Here is a 23,970-nt window from a genome sequence, read left to right as displayed (position 1 = left end):
CAGAGGCCTTAGTTGAGGATGCGGAGGAGAAGACGGTGGGAGCCTTGAAAAAGAGTAGTATGTTCTTGTGTACTCAAAATCTGGAGAGGAATAAGTACATCTCCTCTTCTTTCTTGCCTTGGCGACGTCGAAAGGGTTCTTGACGTCATCTACCCTCGACCGATGGTGTTTTGACGTTAGAGTGTGCCTCAACGTCGATCTGGATCTCGATGCCGACTGTCTTGATGGCGTCATAGTCGATGGGCTCTTTGACGTCGACCGAGGTCTGCGGGTCGACGGTGTAGTTATTGATGTCGATACTCGTTGCCTTAAAGCTCAACTCTGGTGCTTCTCAACTTTGAATTGAATCATGGATAGGGGGCAAACAGGTCGGCGCAATACCTCTCTTCAAAGTGGATTCTCTCAAGGTCGCCCGGGACCAAAGGAGTTTTTGCGCCGTTTTCTTTCTGGCATGGCCTCCAGAGCCAGATGACAGAACGCTGTTAGAGGTCTGGATCTCTCCTCACCCTGAGGTCCCACCTTCACACAGCGTCTGTTGTCTTCTTCGCTCCTCGGTACCATGAAGGTGAACCTTCTCTTGGTCTCTCAGGGTGTGTCTTGAAAAATTCCTGCAGTGATGGCAAGACTAAGGATAATGATGTTCTGAGAGGCAGAGAATACACACCTCATGAGTGTCTGTCTTGTCCTTTTTTCTCCCAGAGGCTAGGTATTTGTCAAAAAGAGATGGCATTTTTCCTGTGAAAAACCCTTTAATTTCTGTAAGGAAAAGACAAACAAAAGCAAGGGAGAGACCAAAGACGTCAAATGAAAAGGTTGTCACCAAAATTCCGTTGTGAATTTGTTAGGAGATAAGCCAAGATTTGTCCGAGCTCAATGCTCAAAGGTCCTGTCAGCAGGAGCCGGAAAAAAGAACTGAAGCAACTGCCACCTGCTTAGCATGATGGGATACAGGTGGTCCCTGGGTCCCTAATGGCACAACCTTTATTTTTAACTCTTATAATGACTGTCCTGTTTTTCTTCATCTTAATGCATTATGGAAAAAAGGGTTTGTGAAAGAGATGTATGCTGCTATATTATAACATCATAAGGTTATACTCCTATATAATTCTCCTGGCCCCTTTTTAAGTACAAGATGAAGAATTGGGGCATTGTAGCCTAGTCCTATAGGCTGCACAATATTTTTCTTTCTTAAGTGACTCTTCAGGCCTTCCTGAAGAAAGGTTAACAACTATACTTAGGAAGATATATAGTGAAAAATGTACATGGGGTACCCACGGCTGAGCGGGACTATTCAGTGCTTCTGACTATAAATGGAAATTCCATATGAGAGAACCTTTGTTCACTTTATCTCCCTCGCCTGAAACTTGATAATTACTGTTGGGATATTTCTTACCTGTTTAATTTCAGCGTAGTGCAGGCGTGTCACATGCATAATTCTATTTCAACACTCTTTCTCTACAAAAGGAGCCCTGACCCTGGCAGGGTGATGGAAGTTTTAGTGAGGCTCAGCTTTCACATGCACAAAATCAGAGAAATTCAGCAGTTATAGTTAGCTGAGCTATGTCAAATGTTCTTGTTGAGCGCACATATCACCGGGGAGGTCTCATGGCGCTAGGCAAGACGTCAGCAAGAAAACAGTGTAATAACCAGTTTACTGGGGAAAGAGCCAAGTCTTTAATTCTGTTTAAAAGCATCTGTGATCAGCTATGGAAGGAGGATGCAATGGTAGCTTATTCCAAAGCTTGGGGGCCAAATAAGAAAATGATCGACCACCGTTTTGGGATGTTCGAATGCGTGGTGAGACAAGGTGGAATTTGGTGCTAGATCTTAAGGATCTGCCAGGCTTGTACCATTGACGTTTTTTGGCTAGATAACTAGGCCGGTATCATACAGGATCTTGTGTGTAAGGCACAGGATTTTAAAATGGCCTCTCTGCCGCACCGGAAGCCAATGGAGAGTTTTATGGTTGGGAGATGAAGGCGATCTAGATGGGAGATTTAGAATGAGTCTGGCAGCAGTGTTCGGAAGACTCTGGAGCTTGGAAAGCAGATCTTCATTGAGTGCAACCAGCAATGCGTTTCCATAATCCAAGCAGCTGATAATAAGACCTTGCACCAGATGTTTCCTGGCTTCAATGGGTAACTATTTGAAGATTCTGCGGAGATTCCGCATGATCCCATAGCAAGTGCTGAGTACCGTATTAACATGAGTTTTCATGGACAGTTAATCAATGGTTACTCCAAGGTTGCACACTTCTTGCTTGGGAGATGGACATGGTCCCAATTCCGAGGGCCACCAGTCGTGTGACCAGTGTTTCTCCGCTCTACCAAACTGGATAATCTTGGTCTTGTTGCCATTAAGTTGTAGTTTGTGCCTGCCCATTCAATCATTCACATGGACCATACAGTTTTTAAAACAGGATTTTGTGTCCTCGTAATCTGGACCAAAGGTGATAAGCAATTGAGTGTCATCAGCGTATGACACAGTTTCAAAACCATATGATCTGATGATACCTGCCAGCGGTGTTAAGTAGAGATTAAACAGCATAGGGCTGAGGATGGAACCCTGTGGAACACCTACGCTACTGGTCGACTGCACATGAATATAGGGTCAATAAGGACAGTAGTTGAACGGTCCGTTAAATAGTTCTCAAGCCATTCCAGGACCTTCCCCCTGATTCCCACCTCCCAGAGTTGATGTTTCAAGATGCTATGGGAGATGGTATCAAAGGCCGTTGATAGGTCCAGGAGGACCAACATTGCTGATTTTCTTTTATACAGTGCAAGCCTGATGTTATCAGTAATCTCTACAACCGCAGTTTCCGTGCTATGAGCTGCACGGAAACCGGATTGAGAAGGGTCCAAGAGACCATGGTTCTCAAGGTGGGCAGTGAGGCGTTTGTTAACTAGATATTCTAGTACCTTCCTAAAATAAGGTAACAATGAGACGGGATGATAATTAACTGGCAGACTGGGGTCTGCCGTGGGTTTTTTAAGAATTGGCTTAACTTGGGCATTTTTCCATCGAGTGGGGACCCTGGCTTGTTCCAATGACATATTAAAGATTTCAGTAAGTCTATTTGCAATGTGGGGCATCATTTTCATACAGGGACGGGCGGAAGGGGGTCCACGGGGGAACCTGATTTAATCTTAGTTAAGCCACCTAACACTTCATTAACAGTTAGGGGTTTGAATTCCAACGACAGAGGCACATCGTTAAATTCCAACTGTAGTGGTGGCGTGGATAGGCTTCTATTCTGCTGATGAAGATCTATGTCGCCTTGGGGAAAAGATGAGTAAATGGTTCTTACTTTATCATCGAAAAAGAAAGATACGGAGTCTGCCCATTCTTGTGTTGGAAGGATAGAAGGCTGCTCTACATGGGGAGAGGTGAACTCTTTCAGTATTTTGTAGAGCTCTTTACTGGAGTGGGCTGCATTATTACTCTGCTGAGTGAGATGCAACTTTTTTGCCAACTTAATATTCTTTATGTAGGTGTGGTGAAACTGTTTGTATTTCCTTCGGTCTGCATCAATTTTAGTTTTCCTCCATTGGCGTTCAGCTGTTCTGCAAAATTGTTTATCAATTTTTATTGTTGCCGTAAACCATGGTGAAGCTATCCCTTTAATTTTAACCCTGGCTAGAGGGACAACCACATCCAGTGTGGATGCAATGGCATCTTCAAAGGCAATTGCCGCCTGTTCAGTATCAGTATGGTTTACCTGCTGAGGGTTGACGTGGACTGAAAAAGCATCAGGGGTTAATTTGCGCCAGGACCGAATAAAAATGGATCTATTCTTCCCACGATTTCTAAAACAATTCATGGGCATACAAAATTTTAATAGGTGGTGATTGGTCCACAGTAGTGGTAAAGATGGCTCGATTGTCCGTTTGGTAGAGTTGGTAAACAATAAGTCTAGGGAGTGCCCAGCTTGATGGGTGGGGCCTACTACCTTCTGGGCCATTTCCAGAGTTTCAAATGTTCCAACCAGCTGGTTGGTGTCTGGGTCACACAATTGTTCGGGATGATAGTTAAAATTTCCAATTAAGATTAAATTATCTGCGGCTAATACATGTGGTACAACCAATTCAAATAATTGATTTACAAACTTTGCTTTTGGACCTGGGGGTCTATAGACTAAGGCTCCTCTCCATGTTGCTAAATCAGGACTGCTGATCTTACAAATTTAGATTTCCAACATCTTAGTGGTGCAGGATTCTACAGTAATAATCTCGAGGGGATCCTTGGTCGCAACTGCGATGCCTCCACCTCTACCTACTTCTCTGTCTAATCTGACTAGATGATATTGAGGGGGGATAGCTATAGTGACATCAGGAGAGGCGTGGCTGTGGAGCCATGTTTCAGTGATTAAACAAATATCAGGATCTTCGGCCTCCAAAAGGCTCCAAAGTTCTAATGTGTGTTTAGGGATGGACTGTGCATTGCGATATAGTCCTGTTAGTGATTTGTGGGCTGCATTTATGTCTGCAGTACTCGTATCTATAATACTAGTGATCGGTGTGGATATATTATTATTATTCTGGGTGCCGGACTGATGAATGGCAGAAGATGCTGCGGTGTGAAAAGGACATATAAAACTTTGTGGGGTGAGAGAATTCAGGGATTGCAACTCGGCACTAGAGTAATTCAACATAATGTTGGATTGGGCCTTACTACAACTCGCACCAAAGCAATGCACTGCTTATGACCTCATATAATACATCACTCATGACATGGTCCATGACATCACTGATGACATCTCAAATGACATTACTCATGACGTCATCCAGTGACTGTGAGTGTTTTATATATACCAAGGTGTACTGATGAATCAGTGGGTGTATGAGTGCCAGTATGAATGATTCAGTGGGTGCATGACTGACTGTATAAGTGAGTGAGTCGGTGTCTCAGTGAATGCATGGGTGAGTGACTTGTGTGGAATGTCTGTCTCTGTCTGTCAGTTGATGTCTAAGTAGTTGTAGAGGTGCGTGAGTGGGTACGTGAATTTCTGTATGGGTGAGTGATTGGGTGTCTGAGACCGTGTATGGTTGTCTCAATGTCTGGGTGGGTGGGGGGTGTAACTTCCTGTATGGATGAGTGCTTGGGTGAGTCAGTGGCCCTATGGGTTAGTGAGTGTGTGTGTAAGGGTCTGTATTCGTGAGTGTGTGTGTGTATGGCTGTGTCAGTGATTGAATGGATGTGTCAGTGGCATATGGGTGAGTAACTGCATATGTGAAAGGCAGTATAGGTGAGTTTTGGAGTATATGAGTGACTGTATATGTGACTGAGCGATTGCAAGAGTCCGTATGGGTGTGTGCTTGTGTCAGTGACTGTATAGGTGAGTGAGTATGTGTTAGTATCTCTACGAATAAATGAGTGGGTGTGTATATAACGTTATAGGTGAGTAAATGCCTGTATGATTGACTCTATAGGTGAGTGAGTAGGTGTTTGAGTAGCTCTATGAGTGACTGACTGTGCCAGTGGTTGTATGGGTGTATGAGTGGTTATATCAGAGGTTGTATTAGTGAGTGAGTTGATGTATGAGTGGCTGTATGGGTAACTAAGTGGATGTGTGTATAGACCTACGAATCAGTGAGTGGGTGTGTAAATAAGGGTATGGGTGTGTCCATGGTGTTGAGAATGCTAGAGTAGAAGTTGGAGTGGGTGTATGAAAGGATATATTGGGGTGTGAGTGGGTATGTCAGAGATTCTGTGGATGATGGCATCAGTGATATCATTTGAGAAATCATCAGTGATGTCACTGACCATGCCACGAGTGATATAATATGTGAGGTCATAAGCAGTGCATTGCGGGGGGCCCGTTATATTTAGCTCAGCTAACTATTACTGCTTAATTTCTTTTGTTTTGTGCATGTGAAATCTGAGCTTAACTATAACATCCTTGTAACCTTCGAATTTTTTTCAGTGAATTTATAAGGTTTTTAAAATTATATTTCTTAACTATAACAGCCCTGTAACCTTTTTTTTCAGTGGATTTCGAAGGTTTTTAAATGCTAATTTCTAACTATAACATCTGTGAGTAACCTGAAACTCTGGATCCGGTCTTATGTGTACCAGCCACATACACACAACCAGCGCAACAGCTGTTGACAGAGCCATCCTGGTACAAAACTATTGTGAAGTTTTTTTCTAAAGATTTTTTTTGGTTTTTGACAATATCCGCTATGAGGTCGCAAACACGTCGCTAACACAGAAACAAAAGCAGACATTTAATGACCACCAACACATCCAAAAATAATATGAAAAAAATACATTCTGAACATTGTATTACACACATTACTATACATACTCCTTTCAAAGCATGTTTAAATTCATATTTTTTGTACTAAGTTACTTTAAGAATCATCTTTCAGACCTTTTGTCAGTTTATGCATTTTATCGGGATGTCACTCTGATGTCATTAACCGCAACAATAATGCCTTTCCCATAAAGTGTAAAACACATATAGCCACACATATTGTAGTATTTTACACACTAGAGCTTTCTTACAGTATACTCTAAAATCATGTTTTTTTGCGAGTTTCTATAAAAACCATCTCTAAAACTATTTTCTGTTTTCGCAGTGACGCCAGAGATCGCGATGACGTTGGTAATTGCGAATCTCGCGGACATGTGGCGAAAACGGAAAACAAAAGCAGACATTCAATGACCACCAACATATGCAAAAATATTACGCAAAAAAATCCATTCTGAGCATTGCACTACACATATTACTACATACATAGTTATTTCAAAGCATGATTAAATTATATTTTTATACTAAGTTTCTTAAATAAACAATTGCAAACCTATTTTCCGTTTTTGCACTTATTTGAGACGTAACGTCGCTGTTACCTGCGACAAACACGCCTTTTCCATAAAGTGAAAACGCAAATATGCACACACATTTCAGTATTTTACATACTCCGGGTTTACTACTGTATACTTCAAACTCATGTTTTTCTAGTGTATTTCTAGAACAATCATCTCTAAAAGCTATTTTCGGTTTTCGCAGTGAGGTGGGAGATCGTGATGATCCCTGTCTCAAGAGCAGAAAGCAAAAGCAGGAATTCATTAGCTACCAAAACATTAAGAAATGATAACTATATAATTAATTCTAACCATAAAAGTCTATAACACACTATATTACTAACTCTATAAAAACATTTATCAAAATCTCAATCTCTCTATAACAATGATTATTAATGATTCACTGATTATTTTTTTATATTCCCACCAATCTTTGCGATCCCTTTGCGATACTCACAATGTACCCGCAATGGAACATGGGGGGCTGCACTGACAGCAACAACGTCATCGCGAATATCGCGCACGATAAATAAAAATCTTTTTTGGACACATAAGTTGTGTCACTAACACCCCAATTTCTCAAACATGGGGTCAGTGTCCCTCTACTCTTACCCCTTATGTAAGCTTTTTCAGAAATGTTCAGCCCGGGAACCGTTCACGATCAATGAAATTGTGGCTGCAACTTTCTGTTCAGGTTCCGTCCAGCCAATTCGAGCATTCTGGTTGGCGCGTGCAATCGCGATTACTTGCGATACCGTTAAAAAATATCAGCTGCCAGAGATATCACTATGATTGTTTACTCTTAAATATAACTATACATATATATAATGTCTGTTTGTTCAACAAGGCCATACAATCCATGTTTTATGTTAACCACTACAAGATGGTCGCTATGTATACTTATTTCTTAGTCTTTCTTTTGTGTTTATTTAACATGAGATTGACGTCAATACACAACTTTATTTAAATTGACAATGAACTTAGCGCCAGTCGCAGCAGACGAAGGCGTGATGCCGAAACGTGTCCTGTTTTGATTGTTTGAATAAACCCTAAGAGTTTTGAAAGAGAGTAGTGGAGTGAAGTCCATTCTTTTGCCAAAGTAAAAGAAATTTGGATTGTTAATAATACCCGCGGTTTCCATCACCGCGTCACGGACGTGCACCCGTCCCGGAGTGCAGTATAGCGTTTTTTGATGGAATCGGAGCTTAACTGACATCGCCGTGCACCGCTGAGACCACACCAAAGAAGCGAACAGCATTGCAAGTCGGAGGCATAACGAGGAGAGATAACGCGGACGGGTAAGTCTGACGGCGTACCCGTCCCGTTTCTAATTTCCCTCGCATAACACACTGCAGCGATGAACAATTTTGATCGTTTAATTGATAGCTGCAAGTACTCAGCTGAGGCGCTCAACTCGCGAACACAAATTACCAAGACTCGCGCCAGCCAGGCAAAATTGCAAAACTGAACATTAAACCGAACATCGGGTACCGTTACAATGTATTCGGATCAGCGACGAAACACAGCAGACGAACTGTTTGACATCGATGCAGCACCAGGAGCTGCAGCCATCAAACCCAATGGCAGCACCAAGAGTCCACTTAAGACCTCATTCACACAGTTAGAGAGACTGTACGAACGCGAAATACGAAAACGGTGGGAGGCCACCTCACTTGAAAAGTATCTGGCAGTAAAACGTATTCCACGCGGACTCCGTGTTTACACGGTGCCCGCATATGAAAATCCGGACCCGCAGTTATTAGACGAATGGTCCACTTATACTGCGGAAATGTCTGGTGGAGGAAGGCGTGATGCCGAAACGCGTCCTGTTTTGATTGTTTGAATAAACCCTAAGAGTTTTGAAAGAGAGTTGTGGAGTGCCGTCCAGTCTTTTGCCAAAGTAAAAGAAATTTGGAGTATTAATATATATATATATATATATATATATATATATATATATATATATATATATATTCACTGAAAAAAACATAGGTTTCACACATGTTATAGTTAGCTGGACATTTCACTCATCCAAAACCATTGAAATTCCCCTGTTATAGTTAGTTCAGCTAACTATAATTTGAGATGTCATCAGTGATGTCATGAGTGATGTCACTGACCATGTCATGAGTGATGTAATATGTGACGTCATCAGCGGTGCATTGTGGGCGCGCGAGATATAGTTAGCGGGACTAACTATAACAGGGGAATTTCAATGGTTTTGTATGAGTGAAATGTCCAGCTAACTATAACATGTGTGAAACCTATGGTTTTTTCAGTGAATTTCTAAGGTTTTTTAAATGCTAATTCCTAACTATAACGTGGCTGAAACCTATGGTTTTTACAGTGAATTTCAAAGGTTTTGTAAATGATAATGTTTAAATGTATTAATTATTATATTTTTTTATACTGATTTACTACATTGTTTTAAACTATTTATTTTTAGATATTTTATTTTTTAAATTACATTACATATTTTTAATATAAATGGAAAAAAAATGTTTTTAAAAATATTGAAATTGTAATATTTGTTTATTTTATTTTATACTTTTTTAAATTTATATATATTTTATATAGCAGGCAATGATATCCTATGGAAGGAAATTCAAGTTACTGTAAGTACGGTTAGAATTACTTTTCAGGATCAGTAGTGGGCTGAAAGATGCAGCACTGAAGTCTCTTCTGATAACAGGTGAGTAAAAAAGAATTCGTAGTTCAGCTGATTTTAGAGGAATTTTTTAAAGTTCAAAAACTCCACACTTAGAAGAATTTCCAAGTGAAACCACTCAATGTTAACCTATGGAAGGAAATTCACTTAGCAGAAAAGTAGTGTTATCATTACTTTTTCTTACTCAATGGGGGATCCTGGAACCAGCACTGGTGCATCTCCTGTAAACAGTTGAAAGAATGTGTTCAAGTCATACAGGCGATTTCACTGGTAAGTTAGGTTAGAATTACTTTTCAGGATCAGTGCTGGGCTAAAAAATGCAGCACTGGGTTCTCTCCTGATAACAGGTGAGTAAATCGGAATTCGTTGTTCAGATGATTTTAGGTAAATATTTTAAAGTTCCAAAACTCCACCATTTCCAAGTGAAACCAGTCAATGTTAGCCTATGGAAGGAATTTCAAGTTACTGGTAAGTATGGTAAGAATTACTTTTGAGGATCAGTACTGGGCTTAAAGATGTAGCACTGAGGTCTCACCTGATAACAGGTGAGTAAATTGGAATTCGTATTACATCCAGTAAGCGCCACAGAGCTGCGTAGCAGAGAGATGTAAAAAGGGGCACAGCATGAACCACCTCTCTGCAACGCAGCGCAGTGGCGCTTCCTGGAAGCACCTGGTGGACTACTTGGTCCCTCAGGTTTGAAGTTGAATTTTTTCCCGAGCTCAAAATGCGCCACAGGGCGTGTTTGCACACATCACATCAGGCCCCGCCCCCTCCCTTCACCACTGTCTAAACGCGCCCTGTCACCTTTATAAGTTGAAAGATTAAGTCCCCTTTAATCCTGAGGATCCCTAGGGTCAAACTAGCCCACTAGGTACCTCCAGTAAGCACCACAGAGCTGCGTTGCAGAGAGGTATAAAAAGGGGCGTGGCCTCTGAACACTTGTCTGCAACGCAGCTCCCTGGCGCATACTGGAGATACCTGTTGGGCTATTTGGCCCTCAGGGACCCTCAGTATTGAAAGAGAATTAATTCCCCAACTGTAAACGCACCACGGGGCGCCTTTGCACACTGATGAAGGAAGGGGGCGTGGCCTGAGGTGACATGTCTGCAAACATGCCCTGTGGCACGTTTTAAGTTAGCAAATTAATTCCTCTTCATTCCTGAGGTCCCCTGTGGGCCAACTAGCCCACCAGGTACCTCCAGTATGCGCCAGGGAACTACGTTGCAGAGAGGTGTTTAGAGGCCACGCCCCTTTTTTTTACAACACTCTGCAACGCAGCTCCGTGATGCTTACTGGAGGTACCTAGTGGGCTAGTTGGCCCCTAGGGAACCTCTGGATTGAAGAGGAATTAATTACCCAACTTAAAACGTGCCACAGGGCGTGCCTTCACACACATCACCTCAAGCCCCTCCCCTTACCTCCACCACTGTGCAAATGCGCCCTGCGGCGTGTTCTAAGTTGGGGGATTAAATCCCCTTGAATACTGGTAGTCCCTGGGGGCCAACTAGCCCACCAGGAACCTCCAGTATGCGCCAAGGGGCTGCGTTGCAGAGAGGTATAAAAAGGGGCGTGGCCTCTTTACACGTCTCTGCAGCGCAGCCCCCTGGTGCATACTGGAGGTTCCTGGTGGGCTAGTTGGCCCCCATGGACCCTCAGTATTCAAGGGGAATTAGTTCCCCCTCTGCAAACATGCCAGGGGGCGCGTTTGCAGAGTGGTGCAATCGGCCCTGGGGAGTGGCAGTCCCCAGGGCCACCACAAGGCTCCAGGAGGGGGCCGCGCGGCCCCCCTCCCAACAGTTAAAAGCTCCAGGGGTGGTGGTCCCCGGGGCTGGGGGGTCCGTCACGGACCCCCCAATTTCAAAATGTAGTGCTCCGGGAAGGTGGCGGTCCCCAGGGCGTGTGGGGGGGCTTGCAGTGTTTCGTATGGACCTCTCTTGACGCGCTACCATTTGGTAAAATTGGCCGCCAAAATACAGCGAGCGCCTGCAACAGCAGATTTTGCCAGGATTTCTATCAATAAGAATAAAAAAGGATAGTTCCCCTACTTCCCATACAAACTTGTGAGACGTCCGGCAAGTCCTTGCGATAGCAGGGTAACTGTACAGACCCTTCAGTACGACAGACAACAAAGAAATGTCTTGATAAAGGTGGACTCCATTCTCATTCCGAACCACCGAAACGCGTCAACGTCAATTTTTTGTACAATTTAAGCCTTCCCCTCCTATGTTTATATTCAAAATTAATTGTGGTGATACATAGGTGTGAATATTCGACAGCTTTAAATGTACCAACTGTATTTTACAAGTTTTGTGTTTTACACTTTTTGTCTGTCTCTTCAATTGTGCATGTCACAATAGACTGTGTTATTATTTGTATGTCCTTTTTAACCACTTGATTAGGTAACCATGATACGTATAGGTATGAAATGATTTGTTTTTATTCTCAGTTGCACAATAAATTTGCTGTATTTTATACTTTTGTGATTGTATTAGTTTTGACTATAGAGTGTACTTCGAGGCTATGTTTTAGCTTTTACCGTATTTTTCTCAAGGGAACTATTTCTTTCTTGGGTCCTTGTTGGAACCCCTAAGCAGGCCTAGGGGGTTAGGGTGTTTCTACCCTGCCCCCTTTTCGCATTTTTTTAGTTTCTTTTTCTGTTTTCTTGTGCCTCGGTTCTACCGAGGCACAAGATGGCTGCCAACACTTCCTGGTTTGCAGTGTTGACAGTCAATTAGCATAAAGCTTGTGCTCGGGAAGGTACGCGTGGCGTACTTCGTCTATAGATATATCTATGATTTTACTTTTGATTTTCTCAGGAACTACTGAACGGATTTACACCATTTAACAAAAAGCGTGATCTGCGAACCAAACTCTACCTTTTTGCCAAATTTGGTGTAATTCCGTTAAGCAGTTCGGGCTGTAGCCGTGTCTGAAGGTCCCCATGGAAAACTGCATGGGGAAAACACGTTTTGGGACCCCCTTTTTTCTCGGCCCCCCTTCACAAATCACCCGAAACTTTCAGGGAAGGAGCGGAGCGCCCCATCTTCTTTGAGAATTTCGCGAAGATTCGTCAACCGGCGCCAAAGTTATTCCAAATAGAATCTTGTGGATTTCCTAAGGAAACTAGGTCCTAATAATAACTACCTACTGGCGACCGCCAGTAGATAATACATATATATGTATATATATCCCGAAGATTTCAGCATGGATTCTGCAGTCTTCTATATTGTGATAAGCATGTCATGGACTTCATGTTGGGGTATTACCTATAGATAACTGATGTTTGAGGAAAAGGTGTTCACTTCTGAGAATAGAAAGGCGGACCAGTGTTTGTCCAGTATCAGTATCCTGTGTATGCCAGATTACACTTATGACAAAGTTGCAATCCCAAAAGGTGAGACAGTTAACACCACCAATGGACGCACAAAGCGAGCATTTGAATTGAATCTCTTTTCTGGCAGGAGTAAACCAGGACAATGAATATGCAGACTGCAAAACAGCTGTATTCGAGTTCCTTCCATAAGTACGGAGCTTTTACTTCTCAGCCCAGATGTGTTCCAGAGTTTGTCTATATGTATATTTATGTGATGTTGTGTAATAATGTACGTTTTGCCTGGTTGTTTATTCAAGAAAATAGGCATAACTTTTTATAGTGTTATCAGATTGTCACCTATAAATTTAAATCCTTTGTTTACTGGAGGAATGTGGCAGATGTCTTCAAATATTCAATACCTGCTGAGTTGATGACGGATAGTTTGTTTGTTGGATGTTCTATACATTGCAAATTATTAATATCACTATTGTCATTAGTACGAAAATGGAAGTGATGTATTTTATTGAATGTACCACCGAGTCCCTGGCACTTCAATGCCAATGCTTAAAAACAGTTGGATCAATGGGATAACCAAAGTACCTAGATAGTGAAGGGATGAGGACGGGTCCATCACAATAATGGATAAAAACAAGTGCAACCTCATCAACTGAGTTTGTGAAGCTAAGTTCCTAATACCTGCGGGAAAAATGTAGGCAATCCATGGTTTTTATGTCACTAAAAAGATTAAAGCAGGCATCAAAAATCAACAAATGGAATGTGTGGCGGAGATGGGAGAAGGACAAAGCAGTCATAGAGCATTGTGGTTGTTTGTAACATTTCAGCTACCCCACCAACCAACGTAAATAAAAGACAGCTATTGCTGAATTACTCAACATCAAATTAACTTTTCAATGTATTATGGCTCATTTTACTCACCAACTGAGCAATTGATGTCCATTACCGGCTCACTGTTCTGATGGTCCATGGAAGAGGTGTCTTGCTCTTCTTTTATATGAAATTGATTAACAACTGATGGGAAAAAAGAAAATGTTATTCTAATATATGTGTGTGTGTTTACGTACAACATCCAAATATATATTATTTTATAGTATGTTCTCAGTGGGAAATAACTGTTTCTCTGGTGTTAGGGGTGACATGGTTTGAAGCTCTTGATTTGATAGGTCAATCAGAAGTTGCTTTTGAGAAGCTCACATGCACAGGCGTTAAGTGCCCATAAGCCAACACTGGTACTGCTACCTACACAATTGCACCTTAAAACACTGTGTACAGGTCCGTGGTGCTGCAGACTTAACAGAGCAGGTGTGTGTAGCCCACTCTACTGTTAAAAACAGAAAGGCTTGGGCTTTTTCATTGATAGTCACAGACACCCTCTTTTATGGACATCTGTGGTAATTGTCTTACCATTGGACACTCATGTGGAGCCAACGATTCTTCAAGAGTGTACAGGCGATTTCCGTTATATTTCTATTTATAGAAAACCGCATCTTCTCTAAAAGATGTGTCTTTCTTGCGGTTTTGCTTCACACTGTTGAGTGCATAGGGTTGGCAGGTAATCTCTGCAACCTATTTCACTTTTACGTTTAGCCTATGCAGCACATGCGCTGTCTCTTCGAGAAAAGCTGTATCTATTTGTTTATTTATTTGCGGAGTTTTATGTGGCGCGGGCTAGACCCGGAAGTATCAGAGAGCTTTACATGAGGATCAGCGAGTTACAAGTTACAAAATTACATCAGTTACAGGAGCCAAGTATAACATAGGAGAAAAACAGTGAATACACAGTAACATGGGTTATTAGAGCATAGCATAGCCAAGACACATGTCAAATGGGGCATGGAAGGTAGGGGAATGGTAAAAAGGGATAAGGGATGCATAACCGGGTAAGGCAGACTGGCAAGAGGGAAAGTACTTACAAAACAGTCACAGTAAAAGACATACAAACCGGTTGGGGACCAGCAATCATAAACATCCCGTGAATCGGTAACAGTGTAAGATAAAAGGGGAGTAGGAGACCAAAGTGGGGGGAACGTGAGGAAAAGAACAGACGGGAGAAGAAGGAGCAGTCTAACGACAATGAGGATACGTCGAAACCGCCAAAATGGAAGACCCAGGCCATGGGAACCGACAACATCAACCCAAAACGGCGGAACACACAAAAATCCAACAAGAAAACCACAAAGCAGCAGACTCGAAGGCTTCACGCAGGATCGGATGGGGGAGGTAGCCATATGAGCATGGAGGGAGGAGGGCAGGACACCGCCAATCACAAAGCGGATCGTCGACGTACACACATCCAGGGCTCCAGGGGCAGCAGCATCGCCATTCAGAGTGCCGCAAAGACAGGGGAAAGTTAGATTCGGGCACCAGGCAACAGCTCCGGGGAGGTGGAGGCAGCAGCGGGGAACAGGAGTGCACACTCCTCCCCAAAACTCAAAAAGCAAAACAAGCTCGGGGGCACTAGTCAGCAGCGCCGCAGTACTCAGCGCTGCTGAGACCCGCCTGGAGAAGCAAGAGCCATGCATCTCCTTCGTCGCTAGGGAGACGGTGCAAGAGGACAGACAACCGCAGCAAAATATGATGCTGGGTTTTAAATGCCTTTCCATGGCAGCCATGCCGCCATGGAAAGGCTGGCGGGGATTTGCTTGGGGGGCCCTTTGCCGGCCCTTGGGGTTGGGAGGTGCACTTGGGAGGTACCCATGGTACCTCCCTGCATGTCCATGCACAAGGTGGCAGACACCGCACGGTGCCTGCCACATTGTGCATGGAAATGCACAATATGGCATTCTACCATTATGGCGGAAGCTGCTGCCAGCAGCACCAGCCGCAATGTTACAATACCAGATGCTAACACCGCAGTGGCAGTCGCATCATAATTGGGGTGGCGGGACCGCCGCATGGCAGGCGGGCTGTCCCGTTACCACTAGGGTGGCGGGCGGACTTTAGTAGTAGGCCCCTAGGTTTCGATTTGGTATGCTGTGATATAAAATAACTTTAGTTTATTTGTTCGGGCTTCATACTCCTCATCAACACTTCATTTACCACATTTGCAGCAGTTGTACCCGGCTAATGAACCCCTTGATTAGGCTCTTCCGGTGCAGAGACAGAATATAAAGTACAAAATATCGAGTTGCACAAACATCGAGTCATTAATATAGTGGGTCAGAAATATCGACAGCAAGAATATCGTGGTCAAGAATATCGACTTAAGGTAAGTAATATCGATTTTAAAAGTATTGAAGTGTTTAATATCATTTGCAAAAATATTGTTGGTAAAAATATTGTTTATTATTGTCATGTATTTTAGTATATGCTTTATATGCATGTCATTTTTTGTATAAGAATTGTTTGTATTTTTAATATGTGTTACATTTTTAGTAATTACTTTTTTTTATTTGAATTTTGCGCTTTTAGTTCTGTAGCTGGTTGTGGGTTTATAGAAGAATAGGGGGGGAAGTAATTTAATCATATTAAATGTATAAAAAAAAATATTACAATTTTGCATTTTTAGTTCCGTAGCGGGTTGTGGGTTTATAGGTGAATAGGGTGGGAAGTAATTTAACAATATTACATTTATAGATTAATTTGTATTTATTAGTATTTGTTTAATTGAGATGTTAAAGTGTTAATTGAGTAAAGTAATGTATTATTAATTAATAATTGGTTGTTTAATTAATGAATATTTAATTATGGTACTTGCGTAATTAATTGTTGGTGTGTGTTGTGGTGTTTATAGGTGTAAAGGGTAGGAAGTAATTATTTTAATTAAATAATAATTGGTTAATAATTAATTTTAATTAATTCCTTTGTGATCAATTTTGGTAATTGTAAAATTAATTTTAGGTGAGTGTTGTGGGTTTTAAAGGTGTACAGGGTGGGAAGTAATTTATTTTTAATTGATGAACGAATAATTGGGTTATTCGTTTTTAATAATTGGTTATTCATTTTGGTAATTTTGTCATTAAGTTTAGGTGTGTGTTGTGGTGTTTATAGGTATAGAGGGTGGGAAGTAATGTACTTTTAATTTATGAATTAATAATTGGTTGTTAATTTTAATTAATTTATTTGTAATTAATTATGGTAATTGTGTGATTAATTTTAGGTGTGTTGTGGTGTTTATAGAAGTAAAGGGTAGGAAGTAATTTGTGTTTAATATATGGATAATGTTTATTATTTGATATTTATTTTGGCTAATTGTTTATTTTTGTGGGTGTTTTTACTTTTAAAGGGGTAGCGGGTGGGTATTAAATACATTTTAATAATTTCATTATTAGTTGTGAATAGTAATAGTTTTTAATTGTGTTTTGTTATTTTATAGTTTCATTTTGGTGTGCATTGTGGATATTATAGTGTTAAAGTGTGTGTAGTCAATGTTTTTTAGATTTTTATTAATAATATTTGTTTAATTAATTATTAAGTTAATCATGTAAATAAATGTCATTAAAAATGTTGAAGTGTTTTATTTTTGGTGTGGGGTTATAAGGTCGGAAATAAAATAAGTACATACATGGATTTAGTATTTTATTTTATATAATACATGCAGGTTTTTGTTATATGTAATTAATATTATATGTGCTCTTTTTACATGTTTAATATGTATTTATTCTTGAAATTTTGTTTATATTATCCCCAGTATCCAACACTTTCACTTCTGTTGCATTCACTGGAGAGGGAATAGTAATATTTTTACCCCTTCACTACCCAACACTTTCCCTACTGTTGCACTCACTGGAGTGGGAATACTTATTTGTTACCCTCTGCTATCCAACACTTTTCCTACTGATGCTGTCACTGGAGTGGGAATAGTACTTTTGGCTATTCAACACTTTCCCTACTGTTGCACTCTTTGGAGTGCAAATAGTAAATTTAATTATTTTCCTATCCAACACTTTTCTTATTGTTGCTCTAATTGCATTGGGCAATTTAGGTTTAAACATTTTTTCATAGTTTAATGTTTTAATTTACTCTAGAATGCTTTTTTATATTTTAAATCATTTATTTATATATGTTTTTAATATAATTTTAAAGTGTTGAAATAAATTGAAGATAATATTTTATTAGTTAATTGAAAGTAAATATTTATATGTATGCATTATGTCTGCGTTTTTTAAAAATTGAGTTTTGTTGTAATATTTTGTAAAAATTATTATATTTAATTTCTTTTGTTAAAATTAATATTTTATATATTTTATATATATTATTTTGTTTTATATATATATATATATATATTTAAATCAGATATTTTGAACATCGATATTTTTAACAACAGTATTCTATCAGTGAATCTGCTCTTCCTATACTCGCGTTTCAAGCTTATTGCAAAGAAGCATGCGACATCTGGATAATTTACAAGGTAGTCCGTGAAAACATCAAAATAACATATTCCTATTTCATCTACTTTTGGTACAAATTGCCACCTCTTTTGTTGTACTTGCAGGCCAGCAATACTGAAACCAAAACAGGTATATGCAAACCCCGCAAGGTTAATTTTTTAAAAAACACAAAACGTTCAGAGTGCATTCTTAATGGGAGAGGTGTAGCGCAGCGGCCAGGGCGACTGCCGCTGGAAACTGGGGATCACGGTTCGATCCATGGCTCCGGTGGCAGATTAGCCCAGCACCATGTGATTCTGGGCAATAGCTTGCTTAATCTTCCCGACGGCCCCCAGCGCCTAGAGACCATTACGGGTGATTGTTTGCGCTTTACAAATGTGGATTATTATTATTATTATTACTATTATTATTATTAATAATTAAAAGTAAAATCGGGCATCAGCTAGTAATGTTTTCTTGCACGCCTAATACAAAGTGATAGATTTGAGAAATCTCTAACTATTGTCATGCTTGAGAGGTCAAGGAAATGTGTGACAGTATTACCCGCCCTCTGTTCCCACTCCCTTTCATATTCCTTTTTTCATGCCCATTCTTCTCTAACCATCCCTTTCACTCAAGCATACCTCTGTCTAAAACCTCTTTCACTCTCTCTACTGATGGAGCAAGGACTCGAAGAAAAGAGACTTGTTTAAAGGCAATCCTCTCATAATAACTCATAACGTCATACTAATTAATGTATTGTGTAAGTCATTTGCACCACATCTCAAATATCAAGAATAAAGAGAGGCTTCCCTACGTGTTTTACTAACCAGTAACTCAAGTGAAAACTAAAATGGTGGCTAACGTGGAAAAATGCATTGCGCATGCGTCAACTATGTCTACGTAGTGATGACGTATTTTTGCTTGGAGGGAAATTTGCTGCACTTGCACAGACACCTCCAAAATGGCGGCCTGAAAAATCACATGCAAAGCATCTGCCTTGCTGAAACTAAAAGTCACTACTTTACTGATTGCTAATATGGGGAGAGCATTTATAAGTAAACGGGATTATAGTAGAGATAGGTGCTATACAGTGAAATCATTTTATGTTTGAAACTAATATACATGTTCTTGACTTTCCTATTAGTTCGCATTTGGGCCTCCTGAGAGAGACCGTGGCCTATTTCCCACGTGACCCGTTACACATACGCAGTATAAGTGAGCCAGAAGCCTCACTGTCATCCTTAAACGCCATCCAGGAAAACAATCAGCAACATACCCTGGGAACCATCCTGATATCCTGCGAAAAGGAAGAGAAATATACCAAATGTATACTTTGTGATGATAAAAATTGTGAATACGGGTGGGAATAAAGATTTTTGAATAAAAATTAAGGGGAGGGATCATTAAACAATGAACTAAAGAAAATCGACAGAAAACCTGACATGGTCTGGTGATCATCCCTTTTGCCTGGTCAACCAGAATTAACAGCTTCCCGTAACAAATAACTGCAGGAACCGAGGCAGGGGGCAGTACAGTAAAGCGCCAAAGTGCTTCAGCAGCAATGAGGAGGTGCCGGTGGGGGTAACCAGGGCGCCATCCCACCGCCGGGTCCCGCTTTCTCACGGTGCTTTCAGCGACCCTGGTCTGTTTCTAGCCCGGCTTATCCAGCGCTACGCTTTGCCGTAGGGGGGCCTGCACTGGTGGGGCGATTTGTCTACAAACAATGTACTACTAATGGCCAGAACCAAGGTAGGTGCCCAAAAGGCGTTAACAAAGTATGTAGAGTTCATGGAGACAAGGGGCCTAAAAATAAATGCTAAAAAATCTTTTGTGATGAGGTGTGGGAAAGCCAGAACAAAATGTAAGGCTTCAAAAGTTGACGGCCTTTCACTAAAACATACTAAAAGTTTCTCATATTTGGGGGTGCTAATTGATGGCTCTGGCTCTTGGTGTGCGGCCATCAAGAACAGAACTCTTCTGTTTAAACGTTCCATTGCTGCACTAATGAACTTCGCCACCAAATTAGGGAAAAGACCCCCAGAAATTCTTTTAAATATATACAAAGCAAAATGCAGAAGCATAGCTCTCTACGGGGCAGGAATCTGGGGCTTCCAAAACACTTCACCCATCCAGATAGCAGAAAACGGTTTTTTAAAGATATTTGTTAGCACTTCCTCAGGGTACTGCAGTTTTTAATTGTCATTCTGAATTAGGAATGGATTTTATTTCTGATCTCATAAAAGTACAACCAATCTTACTCTGGCAGAGAGTCTGGACCGAAGACGCGTTATCCCTTAGTAGAGAAATCTTAAAGGATGTGATGGTATTGGACAACGCCAAACATATTCCTTGGCTTGAGTATGTTAGGAAGACATTTATTGACCTGCATAGGCCAGAACTATATAATAATCCTGAATTATTAGGTGGTCTGAGTAGGAAAGAACTTAAAGGTCTGTGCATGAACCACTATGAAATGTTAAGGTGTTCGGTTGAACTTTCTAAACAAACAGTCAGTAAACACCAGCTGTCTCTGGTGTGTTACACTATTCAACTGTATCCATCATTGTGTATTGTGGGCTTTGAACGCTTTATTTTAACTAGGCTTAGGTTTGACTTATTTTATTACTTGGTACCTTTTCCTACAAAAAACAATTGGTCCAGGAGCCTTGGGACATGCCCTTGTGATAATTTATCACAAGAATCGAAATTTGCCTAGCTTACGTAACGGTAAGTTTCAATTCTATTAAGGACACGGAGGCGAGGATTATGCTATATCTTCCTTCGCTTTATTAACATAAAGACTCCACAGCAGCTTAGGAAAAGATATAATAAGAACAAAAAATGCTTTAAACATAAAGCATTGACGTAATGTTCAAAAATCAAACAACAACTCCCAAGAGTCTCTTTGCATAACAATAGTCCATAGTCCTTCCACACTGTCCATCATCACTATATAATCGGACTTCTCATCATCTTCCTCCTCTTTCTTCGCGCAGATCACGCTTGAACCTCATTGGTCCTGTTTAGCACCGTCGTTGCCTGTCGAAAAATGAACAGCATCAGCGAGGTGGTCCAGGAATGCGACAACAAGGCGAGGAGCATTCAGTGATTAATACAGTACTGACAATGTAAAGGAAAACGCTTTACTTACCGCCATACGTGTGAGTAGAGACACCACTGTAGTCTGGGTGGGATAATCCTCGCCTCCGTGTCCTTAATAGAATTGAAACTTACCGTTACGTAAGCTAGGCAAATTTCGATTCTATGTCAGGACCGGAGGCTTCAGATTATGCTAGTTTAAAGCTTACTTACCACCAACTGGGCCAAATCCACCACCGGCTTAAAATAAAACCTCTTGAAGGTGGAATCCGAGGACCAATCCGCCGCTCGCATTAGGTCCTCCAGACGAGCACCCACCGAGAATGCCTTAGAGGCCATGGCCCCCCTGGCGGAGTGTGCTCCAAAGAGAGAAGTATTGATGCCCGCTTCTTGCATGACCCACCGCACCCACCGAGCAATAGTGGGGGAGGAGACAGCTTTGTGTGGCTTCCGCAGGGCAATCAACAACTGACGCTCGCCCGGAGGGCGCAGATCCAAGGTCAGGTCCTCATATGCTTTGAGGCATTGCACGACACACAACTTAGGAGTGTCAAGAAAGGCTGGATAAGAAATGGAACGCAACGACGTCTTAGTGCGTCGGCCCACGGTAAAAGTAACCCCATCCGGGGAAAGAACGCGTGCAGAGACATCCAGCGCGCGCACGTCAGAGGCGCGTCTACAAGAGACCAAACATAACAACATGGCTAACTTCGCCGACAGCTCTTTAAGAGACAGATAGGAATTGGCCGGCCACGACAGGAACAAATTTAGAACCAAATTGACGTCCCAAAGGACGGAGTACCTGGGTTCCGGCGGCAGCGCGAGGCGGATAGCTCGCAGAAGCCGGCACACAAAAGGATGTTCTCCTACCGGATGGCCATCGATGTTATCATGGCCAGCAGAAATCGCCGATCTAATAGCATTGATCGTCCTATACGCTAGACCCTTGTCGGCCAAATGCGCCAGGAAATTCAGCACGGGAACAAGGCCTGCGACCATGGGATCCAGATCCCTTCGTAAACACCAACGCATCCACTTAAGCCAAGCGGATCTGTAACGCTTCGTCGTACTATCGGCCCATGCTTTGGAGAGCAAGTGCTCAGCCGATCCCGAAAGGCCCGGGAGCGACCAGCGTCTCTTGAGAGCCTCCACGCCACGAGGCGGAGAGAGTTCTGCATGACGAGAGGATGCGGTTCCTGATCCGGGTTCGTCAGGAGCAGAGGAAACAGGGGGAGTAGGATTGGAAAATCCCAAGAAAGTTCCAGAAGAACCGGAAACCATACTTGAGACCTCCAGAGCGGCGTAACCAACACCGGCTCCGCACCCTGGCGGCGTACTTGAGCCGCCGTCCGCATGAGCATGGAGAACGGGGGAAACGCAAACGGTCGTTCCCGACTCCAATCCTGTAAGAACGCGTCCGTGGCCTCCGCTAGAGGGTCCGGCCTCCAGCTGTAAAACCGCGGCAGCTGGTGGTCGAGACGGGACGCAAAGAGGTCCACCGAGAAGGGACCCCAGAGGGAGTGTAGCCACCGGAAGACTTCCGGATCCAGTTTCCACTGGCTGGCGTCCCTGAGATGCCGAGAGTGCCAATCCGCTACCTGATTGCACTGGCCTGGCAGATACTCCGCCGTCACCGCGATGTGACGAGACAGGCAATAATCCCAGAAGTCCTTCGCCAAGTCCGCCAAGGCGCGGGAACGAGGACCCCCTAGATGGTTCACATACCGAACCGCCGAAATATTGTCCATCCGCAACAGGACACAAGCCCTGACCGAATCTTTGGTCCAACAGCGAACTGCGAAGGAGCTCCAAACAATTGATATGCAATTGTTGTTCTTCTGACGACCAGGCGCCGCCGGTGGAAAAATCCCCGCACCGGGCGCCCCAGCCCGACCTGCTGGCGTCGGACTCTATGATCAGGTCCGGAGCCGAACCGAAGATCGCCCGACCATTCCATGCCTCCATGTGAGACAGCCACCATGACATCTCCTCCTTCACTTCGTCCGTGAGGGGGACCCACCGATCGTAACTCATCCCACGGCGCAGATGTTGCGCCTTCAGGCGTTGAAGAGCCCTGTAGTGCAGTGGGCCTGGGAAAATCGCCTGGATGGAGGACGAGAGAAGACCCACCACCTTGGCGATATGGCGCAGCGACGTACGATCCCTTGCGATCGTCTGCCGAAGCAGGTGTCGTATCTTCGCGACCTTCCGACCCGGCAGGCTCAAGACCGCCTGCACCGAGTCCACCACGAAACCTAAAAAGGTGATCTGCTGAGTGGGAACCAAAACCGACTTGGAGCCATTGATGACAAACCCCAGTCTCTGGAGCAAGGCGACAGCTTGACGCAGCTGGCCCGCCAGTACCTCTGGGCACTGCCCCATGAGGAGGATGTCGTCCAAGTATACTAGCATACGGACCCCCTGACTCCTGAGAAACTCCACTACCGGGTGGAGGACCTTTGTGAAGCACCACGGGGCCGAGGAAAGACCGAACGGCAGGGCGGTGAATTCGAACACCTTGCCGTCCCACAGGAATTGTAGGAAACGACGATGAGGGGGGTGGATGGGGACGACCAGGTAGGCGTCCTTGAGATCCAGCCTCACCATCCAATCCCGAGGGAGGAGCACGTCTCGAAGGAGGTGGATACCCTCCATCTTGAAGTGACGGTAGACCAACCACCCGTTGAACTCTTTGAGATTTATCACAGGTCTCTTGCCCCCATCCGTCTTGTCCACTAAGAAGACGT

At 42.7% G+C, this 23,970-nt stretch overlaps 1 protein-coding gene across 2 annotated transcripts in view; it reads right to left on the bottom strand.

Annotated features, from left to right (window-relative positions):
- Positions 1 to 23,970, bottom strand: part of LOC147732647 (uncharacterized) — a 583,719-nt gene that overhangs the window by 194,850 nt on the left and 364,899 nt on the right. For both annotated transcript variants that reach the window (XM_086957159.1, XM_086957160.1), the window contains exon 7: positions 13,731 to 13,823. In XM_086957159.1, coding sequence (XP_086813285.1) covers positions 13,731 to 13,823 — 93 coding nt within the window. The remainder of the gene's footprint in view (positions 1 to 13,730; positions 13,824 to 23,970) is intronic.

The sequence above is a fragment of the Lissotriton vulgaris genome, chromosome 2_1 (genome assembly GCF_964263255.1).
Source record: "Lissotriton vulgaris chromosome 2_1, aLisVul1.2, whole genome shotgun sequence".
Lineage (NCBI taxonomy): Eukaryota > Metazoa > Chordata > Amphibia > Caudata > Salamandridae > Lissotriton > Lissotriton vulgaris.
This window is presented reverse-complemented; position numbering and strand designations above follow the sequence as displayed.